Here is a 14,121-nt window from a genome sequence, read left to right as displayed (position 1 = left end):
TCAATATCATCAAAGCCATCTATGAAAAATCCACCACAAATATCATTCTCAATGGAGAAAAACTGAAAGCTTTTCCGCTGAGGTCAGGAACACGGCAGTGATGTCCATTATCACCACTGCTATTCAACATAGTACTAGAAGTCCTAGCCTCAGCAATCAGACAACAAAAGGAAATTAAAGGCATCCAAATCAGCAAAGAAGAAGTCAAATTGTCACTCTTCGCAGATGATATGATACTATATGTAGAAAACCCAAAAGATTCCACTCCAAAACTGCTAGAACTTGTACACGAATTCAGTAAAGTGTCAGGATATAAAATCAATGCACAGAAATCAGTTGCATTTCTCTACACCAACAACAAGACAGAAGAAAGAGAAATTAAGGAGTCTATCCCATTTACAATTGCATCCCAAACCATAAAATACCTAGGAATAAACCTAACCAAAGAGGCTAAGAATCTATACTCAGAAAACTATAAAGTACTCAAGAAAGAAATTGAGGAAGACACAAAGAAATGGAAAAATGTTCCATGCTCCTGGATTGGAAGAATAAATATTGTGAAAAGGTCTATGCTACCTAAAGCAATCTACACATTTAATGCAATTCCTATCAAAGTACCATCCATCTTTTTCAAAGAAATGGAACAAATAATTCTAAAATTTCTATGGAACCAGAAAAGACCTCGAATAGACAAAGGGATATTGAAAAAGAAAACCAAAGTTGGTGGCATCACAATTCCAGACTTCAAGCTCTATTACAAAGCTGTCATCATCAAGACAGCATGGTACTGGCACAAAAACAGACACATAGATCAATGGAACAGAATAGAGAGCCCAGAAATAGACCCTCAACTCTATGGTCAACTAATCTTCGCCAAAGCAGGAAAGAATGTCCAATGGAAAAAAGACAGCCTCTTCAATAAATGGTGTTGGGAAAATTGGACAGCCACATGCAGAAAAATGAAATTGGACCATTTCCTTACACCACACACAAAAATAGACTCAAAATGGATGAAGGACCTCAATGTGAGAAAGGAATCCATCAAAATCCTTGAGGAGAACACAGGCAGCAACCTCTTCGACCTCAGCCGCAGCAACATCTTCCTAGGAACATCGCCAAAGGCAAGGGAAGCAAGGGCAAAAATGAACTATTGGGATTTCATCAAGATCAAAAGCTTTTGCACAGCAAAGGAAACAGTTAACAAAATCAAAAGACAACTGACAGAATGGGAGAAGATATTTGCAAATGACATATCAGATAAAGGACTAGTGTCCAAAATCTATAAAGAACTTAACAAACTCAACACCCAAAGAACAAATAATCCAATCAAGAAATGGGCAGAGGACATGAACAGACGTTTCTGCCAAGAAGACATCCAGATGGCCAACAGACACATGAAAAAGTGCTCCATATCACTCGGCATCAGGGAAATACAAATCAAAACCACAATGAGATATCACCTCACACCAGTCAGAATGGCTAAAATCAACAAGTCAGGAAATGACAGATGCTGGCAAGGATGCGGAGAAAGGGGAATCCTCCTACACTGTTGGTGGGAATGCAAGCTGGTGCAACCACTCTGGAAAACAGCATGGAGGTTCCTCAAAGTGTTGAAAATAGAACTGCCCTATGACCCAGCAATTGCACTACTGGGAATTTACCCTAAAGATACAAACGTAGTGATCCAAAGGGGCACATGCACCCGAATGTTTATAGCAGCAATGTCCACAATAGCCAAACTATGGAAAGAACCTAGATGTCCATCAACAGATGAATGGATAAAGAAGATGTGGTATATATACACAATGGAATACTATGCAGCCATCAAAAGAAATGAAATCTTGCCATTTGTGACAACATGGATGGAACTAGAGCGTATCATGCTTAGCGAAATAAGTCAAGCAGAGAAAGACAACTATCATATGATCTCCCTGATATGAGGAAGAGGTGATGCAACATGGGGGCTTAAGTGGGTAGGAGAAGAATCAATGAAACAAGATGGGATTGGGAGGGAGACAAACCATAAGTGACTCTTAATCTCACAAAAGAAACTAAGGGTTGCTGGGGGGAAGGGGGATTGGGAGAAGGGGGGTTGGGTTATGGACATTGGGGAGGATATATGCTTTGGTGAGTGCTGTGAAGTGTGTAAACCTGGCGATTCACAGACCTGTACCCCTGGGGATAAAAATATATGTTTATAAAAAATAAAAATTAAAAAAAAAAAAGAAAAGAAACCTTAAGCTGGGTACCAAGGTCCAGCATTCCCAGTGTGTACGATACTTTAGCCGTCAAGAAGGATTAAGCATTTTCAGAGATTTTACTTATCTCTCCACATTATTCAGGTGGGCAGTTTATGATGATTACCTTAGGATACGTGCCTAAGTGCAGGAACTTTTCTAAAAATTAGAATTAGTCTGTCACTTAATCCTTCAAATACGTTTTTAAGAGCCACTTATCGAACTTTTCAGGAAAAGTTGAGTAGGAAAGAAGTTTTCCTTTAAGACCCGCAGATTGGAGCTCTGCCCTATAAATGCAGGTAGAAACACAAGCAGATCCCGAGAGAAAAGCCCTTAGTTAGACTAGCCTAAGTTTGTAAATAGTACTTGGTCACTGTGAGCCCTAGGGGATTAACTGACACACGTGACCCTGCCAGTGATTCAGGAAGGCGATTATTGAAGTGACTAGGATGAAAACATTTGAAATGGGACTTTGTGGATTTTAATTATATGTCACAGTGGGTGTGAAGAAGTGGGCCACTAACAAGATTTTCATGCGACCAATACCTCATTGTGGTTAATTTTTAATCCCTAAACTATTTCTCATCTGCTTTGTTTTGCAATAAACTCTGTCCATAAAAGGGGGCTGCAGCTGGTTCCCAAGCCTCATTATGTATCAGAATCACTTGGGGTAGCTTTTATGACCTGTAGGTTAGTGAGCCCTACACGCAGACGTTGTTCAAGTCATTCAAGTCTGGGGTCTGAGAACCTTTTTTTTAATACCGCAGTGATTCTGATGCAGACCCGAGCTTGGAAATTATTTCAATAGTTTTAGTAATTGTCTTGCACATTTTTCTATTTTAAAAAAGTTAATTAGGATTACAACTCCAAATTATTGCCCTTGTCAAATTGTAATAAACTAAATTGGGGAACAGGATATTTGCTTTCCTGGAGACTTACATCCACAATGGTGTTTTCCTCCATCCTGCCAATTCGGTTAAATTCATCCTCACTGTGTCAGCATAGTAATTTAATAATTAATGAACATATCGCAGTTTTACTGGATATTAAAATGGTATAATTGTATATTGGTGTGTGTGTGACAAACCAACATAATTCTGGGGGCTCTTGACTAAGAACCATTATAAATAATGTTTTGTAGGGATTTTTTTCAAAATAAAGTTTGTAGGAAAACAATTTTTTGAGCTGTTTGTTATCTTTAAAATTTTTCCTAGTTTCCTAATTGAATTCTGTATCTTTGAGGTTAAGTAGTATAAACAGCGGAAAGTTTGAGAACCCTGAGAATGGTAAACACTGGCATTTGACTCTGATATTCAAGAAATTTGTAGTTCTCTGTGCACATTTTTTAAAAAAGAAAAACTCTGACATTATGTGGATGTGACAACCTAGCATACATAATTTTTTCAAGATCTCATAATTGCTTTATGATTAAAAATTTTTCTAATAACGTGGGGCGCCTAGGTGGCTCAGTGGGTAAGCTGCTGCCTTCAGCTCGGGTCATGATCTCAGGGTCCTGGGATCGAGCCCCACATCCGGCTCTCTCCTTGGCGGGGAGCCTGCTTCCCTTCCTGTCTCTCTGCCTGCCTTTCTGCCTACTTGTGATCTCTGTCAAATAAATAAATAAATAAATCTTAAAAAAATAATTTCTAATAGTGTTTTCATGCATTTTTTTCCTACAACCCACATGAAGATTTCCATTCAGAAAGATCACAACCAGTATATTTACCAGTATATTACTAGATTTACTTATGTATGTCTTTGTATAGAACTGAATTAAATAACTAAACACTTAAGTATAAGGTGTGCATGCTGAGATTTTCTATACGTTATTTTTTTATAAAAATGCTGGTCATGGGTGAAGGAGGTCAGAAGGTACAAACTTCCAGTTATAAAATAAATAAGACCTGGGGATGTCCTGTCCACCACGGCCACTGCAGTCTGCAGGCTATATCTGTTGCTAAGAGTGTAGATCTTAAAAGTTCTCACCGCTAGAAAAGGGAATTTGTAACTATGTATGGTAATGATGTTAACCAGACTTATTGTGATCATTTCTCAATATATGTGAGTACCAAATCATTATATTGTACATTCTAAATTAATTTAATATTATCGGTCCATTATAAGTCAGCTTTTAAAAAAAAGGGGGTGGTCATGTTCCACGGCTTGATTTTGGACATCGGAGGGCTCTCATCCACAGTAGAGAACTTGTGTTCTTCTGTTTGAACTCAGAGACGATGAGTGCTGAGGTCGCTTCAGGGGGCTGAGGGTGGGAGAGATGGGGAGATGGTGGTCAAAGGTTGGAAACTTCCAGTTACAAGGTGAATGAGTTCTGGGGATTGAATGAACAGCATGGTAATTATGGTTAACACTGTATTGTACCTTTGAAAGTTGCAAAGGGAGTCTCCGATGTTCTCATTACAATAAAGAAAGGGTAATTATGTGAGGTAATACCAGTATTAACCAGCCCTATTGTGGTAATCATTTCATAATATATAAGTGTATCAAAGCAAAGGGTTGAATACCTTGAACTCTTACACAATGTTACAGATCAGTTCTATGTCAGTAAAGCTGGAGGAAAACAAAGACAGAGCAGGTGCCTTTTTTCTAATGGTGCAATAGCACCACCTTGTGGATTTATCACCATTACATGTTGGCCAGTTCTGTTCTGAATAAAAGGAAACTTTCCTTTTTCGGAAAAAGGAAAGTAATATTTTATATGGGTCTATATTTTATTCCTGAAGAAATGAAACAACCTGAAAAAATATAATAACATTAACCTTTTATTTGAGAATCTTCAGTTATTGTTTTGTTTTTTATTGGGACTAAAATGAGACTATCTCTTCAAACTTTTTTTCCTAATAAAATCTGCCTCTTAACTGTCTTTGTATCTGCTATTTTGCCTTTAGGACAGGGTAACCTTCAGGAGAATAATTGTAAAAAATAATGCCAAAAAGAGAAAAATGTATGAAAGCTTTATCGAGTCACTGCCATTCCTTAAATCATTGGAAGTAAGTACATGTTTATGCTTTTGTTTTATTTTGCTTTAAAAGTTTGTTTTGTGTGGAACATTTAGTTCTGTAGGAAAGTTTCTTTGAATATTTTTATTTGAAAAGATTAAACGATGGTGTTTGTCTAACATAGTATTTCTTATACTACCTGTAGCTGCAGATGTTTTGTTTTGCTTTGTTTTACACGTAACAGACTCATGTAAGTGTCTAGAACAGATTTATATGTGATCTTTATCTAAAAGCAGACTTCAGAGGTATTTACCACAAGAATACAAAAATACTAATTCAAAGGGATACACACATCACAGTGTTTATAGCAGCATTATTTACCATAACCAAATTATGGGAACAGCCCATGTGCCCATCGACTGATGAATGGATAAAGAAGAGGTGGTATATGTGCACATGTAAACATACACACAATGGAATATTACTCAACCATAAAAAAATGAAATCTTGCCATTTATGACATGGGTGGAGCTGGGGAGTATAATGCTGAGGGAAATAAGTCAGTCAGAGAAAGACAGATACCTTTGATTTTACTCATGTGTAATTGAAGAAGCAAAACAGATGAGCCCAGGGAAGATAGAGGCAAACCAAGAAACAGACTCAACTCTAGAGAACACACTGATGGTCACGGGGCTGGGGAGATGGGGATGAAGGAGGGCACTTAAAATGAGCACTGGTGTTGAATCCCTATATCGACCACCTGAAAACTAATATAATACTGTATGTTAACTGACTGGGATTTAAATAAAAACTTAGAAAAAGTAAAAGCAAACTTGAAGTAATGGCAGAAATGTGGGCAGGGGCGCTAGTTACGCCTTCACAGGGAGAGCTTCTCTAAAGAGTCTTTTTCTTCCCAGTCAGTCTTGCTGTTTACCCCCCTTCCCCTTTCTTCTTCAGATTGGCCTTCCAGGGTCTCTTCTGTTTTTAGGCTACGCTTACTCACCTGGCGAACTTGTCAAATGCCCTGGCTGTAAACACTGCTTACACATTATCTCCTAAAATGGCCATCGCCAGGCAAGGTCCCTCTGTCAAATGGCCAACGCGTTTATCCAACTGCATAATTGACATTAGTGCTCACGGGTCTAATCGACGTCTCGAACCTAGCGTGTTCCCAATCTCCTCCTGCCGTGCCTTCCCCATCTTCCTGCATCCCGGCCACGAGCCTTGGAATTAGCACTGACTCATCTCCTGAAATTTCCTTCTGTTGGGTTGTTGGTACATGCCTGGTAAAGTTTTTGGCCACGTTACAGAATGCATAAGAGGCACACTGATTGTGTCTCGTGGCATCTCTTTTAAAAATGAAAGATTGGGGCTGGAAATCCACATGCCTTCAGAGTTAGGCAGGTAAGGCACAGGAGCAGAGGAAGCCGGAGTGGGACGGAGGCTGGGCTTGGGCTCCAGCTCCAGCTCCAGAACGTTGCTGAACCACAGCCCATTGTTGGCCACGCACCATCAATGTGGCCTGGGTATTTCTGAGTCCCCTGATTCTTCAAGAGAAGCTGAGATTTCAGATTTTCCTGAGAAACCTATTTTTTTTAAATGCCGGCAGTTAATTAATACAACACATACACAGACAAACCCACACACTGCTCTATTTGGCCTCGAGGCTACTGATTTTAACGTTCTGAAATAGAAGTTTAGTCTGTTTAATTTAGTCCGTTTAATCATATGTTTTTTCCATTGAAGGTTTCCGAGCGCCTGAAAGTGGTAGATGTGATAGGCACCAAAGTATACAACGACGGAGAACAGATTATTGCTCAGGTATAGTGCTTTTTAGGTAATTCCGCTTAGGGTTTTATTCCAAAAGGTTCTTCCACAAGCCCGATCTTGATGAATTTTTCATATGTATCTATAATCAGCATGTAGTGGTGGATTAAATGAATATCACTTCCACCAAAAGACCTGTTGAAAGTGGTTTAATTTACAGCCATTAAGTTATTTGAATATTTTTATTTATATAATTAACTCCTGAGGAATATGTATTAAATCATCAGATGGATTTCTGGATAATTGTCTATTTGTACATGACATGAAATTCAAACGTATCTATGGTAAGTTGTCATTAATAATCAGAAAAACCAGATCAGCACATTCCTTGTGATAACATGCACCCAGAAGGCACACCAGGAGTTCCCGCAGAGTTTTGCATGATCAGTTCGGGATGAAGCCTCCTGGGGATGCTCCCTGATAAAGTTAATCAAGAAGGGAACACGCTGTACCGTGTTCTATATCAGCTTCCGGGCACGAAATGGGGGCTGACGTGCCATTTCACCCCTAAAGCTTCTCCAAGATCCCAGTTGGATCAGGTAGGAATACACCCCTTCATTATGACAGAGCTGCCGAGAAGTAGGATTTATGAAGACAGTCAGGGTTCACAGGTAAAGCAGACTGATGATAGTGCCCATATTTCTTAGCTACAGTTCTAAGCACTGTGTGAACGATTTCAACAGATTTCAATGATTTTCAACAGATTTCTTTAATTTTTGTATCACATTTAAGTATTGTCTTTTGGTATATGTGGAATGAGACACAAGGTCTGCGAGCCTGAGGCACGAATAATTGTGTTAGGAGGCAAATAAACAAGTAAATCAGTCTCTCCTGTCCACATGCATGCACACACCGATTATAGTCAGGGGTTGGAAGGAGGTGGAGTCAAATTAGAGAACAAGACCAAGGTTCTCCTATGGAAGTTGAAAAATAACCAAGCACAGAGCACTTTTGACATGATTTTTTTTAGCCTTTTATTTTGAAATAGTTACAGATTCATGGTTAGTTGCAGTGGTCATACAGAGGTCCCATGCCCTTCCCCCCACCTTCTCCTGTTGCCTCTGGTGTCCCTACACTGCACACCATCACCCCTATGATCCAACACTGGCACAACCCACCAGCCCTGTGTTGTCACTTCTGTGTGCGTTTAGAGCATGTTTTGAAAACAAAATTATCAGGCACCAGCTCACTTGGTTGGTGGAACAAGTGACTCTTGATCTCAGGGTTATGAGTTCTAGCCCCTCATTGGGCTTAGAGATTATTTAAAAACAAAATCTGAAAAAACAATAACATAGCAGTCAACAGATGTATTATGATTTTAAACACTTGAAAATGTAATAGGACGCTCCTATGATACAAAGTAAGAGAGGATTATGGATATACTTAGGTTTTATTGAAGGTATTTTTAGGTATTATGTCTGAAGCATTTATAAATACGTTACATAAATCTAGACTCCACATTTTTGTGATATAATCTGATACTGTGTTTCTTGAATTCTATGTACAATTGTATGTGTTTCTATGAATTGTTTCTTGAAATGTATGTAAAGAGTTTTGAAATTCCCAAGTTTCTCTAGAATCACTTTGGAGGCTCAGAAACGTCAGTATTTGCTGTCATCATTTGCTACACTACTTACTTCGGGAGACATCACTGAAAATCAGGGCAGAGTTCACCCAAAAACAAAAAGTAGAGAAAGCAGGGATGTGGTTAGAAATGGCAACACTTTCAGAAGCCTTTTTGAGACCCCAGGGTAGGATAGAGCATCAGTAACAACATCAGGGCCCACATGGGCTGCCTCCCAATATGTCTGGTTGTTTTCTCCTCCTTGAGAGTTTCTCCTCTCTGGGCCCCATGCTGATGCTTCTCATCAGAGGATGACACAGGGTGTGCATCCGAGCGCTTCTTGGGAAGCACAGGATTGGCCTGCGGAGCAGGACGTGCTGGGACATGGCACTGCCATCTGGGACTGTAGACATTGTCATCCAGGCGGCCGTTGGGGCTTAATTCTCACCTCTGTATTTGCCATGTCTCCTTGGCTAGCTTTAGCCAGAAGTGCCATGGGGAAGCGTTTATTATTTGAAATAGTTTTACATGAAATAAATAACTGAACAATACCAAATCATTATATTGTACATTCTAAACTGAAGGTGAGCTTGTTACTCTAGAATTGCTGATCATGGCCTCTCAATGTAGACAGCGAGATGGTCTGTTCCTCTGGCCCCTCACTGTCCCGGCAGACCGTCTGTACCATGGAGCTGGGTCGGATCTTAGGGCTGCAAGAGGCCAACAGGATTGCTGGCATCGAAATCTGCATTTCCCCCACTCTGTTTTTGTTTCCTTCTTACAGGGAGATTTGGCGGATTCTTTTTTCATCGTGGAGTCTGGCGAAGTGAAAATCACTATGAAAAGGAAGGTGAGTGTTGGCAAGTCCTAAAAAGCCATTTTAGCCACAGAGCACCAGGTTTCCTTTCTGATGCTCACCCTACGATTAACGGAGATTTCATGAGCTGAGTCACGGCTTACACTCTTCCTTCCTTTGTCAGGGTAAATCAGAAGTGGAAGAGAATGGTGCCGTGGAAATTGCTCGCTGTTCTCGGGGTCAGTACTTTGGAGAGCTGGCTCTGGTCACCAACAAACCTCGGGCCGCTTCCGCGCACGCCATCGGGACCGTCAAATGTTTAGGTAGGGGTCACAGGGGTGGACGTGCCTCTCCTTGCCGTCGTGAGACCTGCATTCTGTGTGTTCGTGAGCCTGTGCCGACGATCTCACTGGGTCCCCAACTTTTACGGTCCCCACAAAAGAGAACAAGGTCACGATTCATTGCTTTATGGAATCCATTTGTGGGAGCCTTCCTTTTTTTCTTTACGGATCGTCCCATCCCTATTTTGTTCTTCCTTATGGGCACGAAAAAACATCTTGTTTTAGTAAAGAATTCGGAGTATGAAGCTTTAGGTCTCATCTTTCGAGTAAAGTTCGTGTTCCTCAAAAAAAAAAAAAAAAAAAAGCCAGCCAGCTAGAATAATATATAGTATTTTTATAGCATTCATCCAGGTCTGTGGGCAAAGCGGAGGGTCTGTGGGAGTACTTCCTCATCCTAGTCCCACGAAATGAAGGTTTGTGTTTATCAAACACAGGACAGTTTTGTTGTCCAGCTGTTAACGATAAGTCATCACAGATGCCACCTTTAGCTGGAAGCCCTCCCTCTGACCTAGGAGACAGAATTTACTTTAAGAGTGAGGAACGGAAGCCAGGAGGTGTCCACATAGCGGACACTGTAAGAAAATTGATTCCACAGTGATTATCCACTCTGTGTTCTCACATGCAGTTCCGTAGAATAAACATAGTGTCCTCAGATCTGCAGGCATCTTCAAAATTAACTCCTTAGAGAAGTCACTTTTTGAAAGGCTTTCAGGAAGTATAATAGTAATCAAGTGTTACATGTGGATGAAAGAGGAGGTAGGTAGGAACTAACGGGTAATTTTCCTCAGTACAGACAGGAGGAAAAGTAAAAGTGAAGTGAGTGAAACCCCATTAATTTTTTTCTGTAACAGTTATTCACAATAAAGAAAACCTGAGAAATACAGAAAAGGATAGGAAAAACTAGGAGTCACCCATACCAACCCCCCCAATTCTGTTATAATTCCTTCTCATCTTTTTTTTTTATTTGCGGGGTTTTCTGGTTTTAAGATTTTGTCAACGACTTTTTTTCCATTCACTGTAGCTTAATCAGGTACTTGCTCATTTTATTTCTAGTTGATCAAATTGTAACGTGTGAAGTAAAATACACATTGTAAGTCATGCAGGCATTTCCCACTTGCAAATATTTTGGGGGTTTGGGCCCCATATATTGGGGGTGGGGGCGATTTTTTGTGTCTGTGGGTGCAGATAACTTTCCCATATATAGGATTTTTCCTTAGGAATGTTCTCAGGATACACTTTTCTTTTCATGCCGTTCGAGGTATACTGCCAGCTCTCGGTCTGTACTAATTTACATGCTACCACAGTACAATAATGTCCACTTTCTCTGTTCTTGCAAACATTGTCTTTTGTACCTTTGCAAATTTGAGGGGGGAAAAATATATATATGTATATATGTATGTATGTATGTATGTATGTATTTCTTAAATCTGTATTTCTATGGTGGTGTGATATTTTCCACACCATTTTAAAACAGAGTTTTTAAAAGTGTAGGAGACAAGCAGGGAAGGGGACATAAAGCATATACTTAGAAGCAGACAAAAGCACTTGGGCTGCCATTTAGAATTGACTAGACAATAGGATAAAAGAGCAAAACATTACAAAAGGTAACATTGGGTCTTTATAGCATAGCATTGGGCAAAGAGTGGAGAAAAAAAAGAAAACAGTAGAGAAGAAAAACAAAGGGAAAACAATAGAGAAAAAAAATCCCTTGCCACCTTTAAGGAGTTCATATTACTGAGGTGATGACATCAAAACTAATATATTTTTTAAAATTCCAAGGCCTTGCCATAACAGCCCCTCATTTTTTTCTTACCATAGACCAGGAGCTTCCCAGCCAACCTAGAAATGCACAGATTATCAGAGGAATACTGGCTGTTTACTTTCTGAAGCAGAACATTTTTATTCTTATGCCCTTTCCTTAAATTTGATATATATCTAAAAATGCCATTGCATTATTGATAGCTGCAGAATGGGCATAGTAAATAACTTGGGAGTTTTTCAAATTTGCAAAGGATGTTAAATTTGTTTTTCTTTTATTCTCCCCTTTTCTTAGCTATGGATGTGCAGGCGTTTGAAAGGCTTTTGGGACCTTGCATGGAAATTATGAAAAGGAACATTGCCACCTATGAAGAACAATTAGTTGCTCTGTTTGGAACTAACATGGATATTGTTGAACCCACTGCATGAAGCAAAAGTATGGACAAGACCCGTAGTGACAAAATTCCGCAGTAGTGGTTAGTCCACTGAGAATGTGTTTGTGTAGATGCCAAGCATTTTCTGTGATTTCAGGTTTTTTTCCTTTTTTTTTTTTTAAACCTTTACAGTGTATCTGTAAACAGAGTAGTGATTTAATACTCAATAGGCTTTACCATCACTTTCTAAAGAATAGGTCAGAAGAATACTGACATACTGATGACTTTGTACTCCACAAAATTATGATTTGAGTGAAAGTTTCATTCAGATGATTGTAATATACCAAAAGTATTTGTGTGTAAGAAGGACACTGCCGTGGGTGATATGTGTTCGTTTGGACTTCCCGGGTTGCTGTGTTAGTGACTGTGCCCATGGAAAGGGACCTTGGCAGTGACTCATGCTGGAGAGCATGACATCACATTCTTTTTACAACTCACTAAATATAGTACGTACAGATTTAATCATTTTTGTTTTCTCAAGTTTTTCAGGCTTGATAAGTTATGTGCTGGCCTTGGACTACGGTGAAATGGTAGAAAACATCATATGCAATTTTCAGACCTTTTATATTTTTGCAATAAAGTACATTTTGACTTCTTTGGCATAATGTCAGTAACTTCCATACTCCAGTGGTTTTAAGGATGGGAATGTAGTCATTATGATAATAGGGAAGAGTCTTTGAGATGAGAGATCATTAACACAATTTCCTCATAAAGCATATATCTGCTTCTTTTTTCCATTTTGTAGTTCTCTATACTCTTTAAAAGTTTGAGTTCAACATTTAATGTCACAAATGGTTTTTGTTTTTTTTTTAAATGCTATTTAGACTTGTCTTCTAGAAGCTGGAGATCTTAACATATGCTTTAAAAAAAAAAAAAAGAAAGAAAGAAAAAAGAAAAAAAAGAAAAGGAAAAAAGCGACCTCTCCTATACCAAAAATATTTTGGGGTCCTCATCAACATGCCCACAGTGATATAGCTCTGTTCTTCACTAGGTGTACATAATACGATCCTTGGCAGACATTTCCCATGGGTTTCCTTTAAAGGTGGTGGGAATAAATTTTTTTAAGCAAAACCAGATATAAATATAAAAGGAATTTCTGCCCCATCCAAATGCCCTTGCGGTTTGTGTTACTGGAGACTCAAAAGTGCAGGATGGACTTAATACGTTTTCGTTGATAATATGCCTATTATTCTGCCACATAAGATGAATTACATTCAACCAAAGCAGTATTATTTTTAACATGGTTTCTATGTCCATGTGACCCCAGTGTCTGGAGAGGTTAGTTCTAATCAGTTGTTCACTTTTAAATGAACAATTGCATTTTGGGAAACAGGTTTTAAAGAAATATATATACCTGGGTAAAAATAGTCTGTGGCTCTTACAGTGTGATGTTATTAGAGAACGTTTATGGTCTTACATATATAATGAAAATACGGTTTAAAATGTGTTCATCAAATAATGTACATATAAAAAGTATGTAAAGTATAACTTAGCCACATTTTAGAACACCGTTTAACAATTTTGCAAACTTTCTTGTAGGAAGGGAGCTTACGACATGAAGATGACTTGTTTTCTATTTCAGATTTTATTTTAAAAGCCAGTTCTGTTAAACAAGGAAAAACCACAAAGAACCCCCAGATTCCTAGTTCATCATTCTGTACTCTTTATCCACTTTTTCAAGATACCTTGTTGCATCAGCTGATTGTTAACTATTCATGGAATAACAAACAAATGCCTGTTTAATAAAGAACTCTGACCAAGGCTGTAAATGCCAGTTACATTATTTTCAGTATTGTTGGTTATATTTAAATTTACCTTATAATAAAGCACACTTTTATAATAAAATGTTTTTAATGAAGTTTTTTTGTTTGTTTGTTTTGTGTTGTGTTGTGTTTCTGTCCTGGGACTTGGATGGTGCATATTGTGCCATGTGAGAAACAGGACAGACGGGGTACATGTGAAAGCCATTGCCACCCCACACACACCCTGGACTTAATGCAAGAAAAGAGTATAGTTCTTTATGGCAATAGGGATTTACAGATTTTAACTATTAGTCATTTGTTATCTAAACAATCACAGTGTGCTCCAGACTAGCTTGGCTGTGTAGGTTCACCAGAGATGTGTCACTAACTAGGGAATTTACAAGTTGAAGCATCTAATAAAAACATTTGACTCACACTTGACATGTGGATGGGATGTCATCATTC

The 14,121-nt window shown here is 38.8% G+C and overlaps 1 protein-coding gene across 1 annotated transcript in view; it reads left to right on the top strand.

The window, feature by feature from the left end:
• PRKAR2B (protein kinase cAMP-dependent type II regulatory subunit beta) overlaps positions 1-13,772 on the top strand; it is a 107,007-nt gene extending 93,235 nt beyond the window's left edge. Inside the window, exons 7-11 of the mRNA XM_044245816.1 lie at positions 5,144-5,245; positions 6,941-7,015; positions 9,370-9,435; positions 9,566-9,704; positions 11,776-13,772. Of these exons, the coding sequence (XP_044101751.1) occupies positions 5,144-5,245; positions 6,941-7,015; positions 9,370-9,435; positions 9,566-9,704; positions 11,776-11,909 (516 nt within the window). The 3' untranslated portion in view covers positions 11,910-13,772. The remainder of the gene's footprint in view (positions 1-5,143; positions 5,246-6,940; positions 7,016-9,369; positions 9,436-9,565; positions 9,705-11,775) is intronic.
• The last annotated feature ends 349 nt before the right edge of the window (positions 13,773-14,121 follow it).

Source organism: Neovison vison, chromosome 4 (assembly GCF_020171115.1).
Source record: "Neovison vison isolate M4711 chromosome 4, ASM_NN_V1, whole genome shotgun sequence".
Classification (NCBI taxonomy): domain Eukaryota; kingdom Metazoa; phylum Chordata; class Mammalia; order Carnivora; family Mustelidae; genus Neogale; species Neogale vison.
This window is presented reverse-complemented; position numbering and strand designations above follow the sequence as displayed.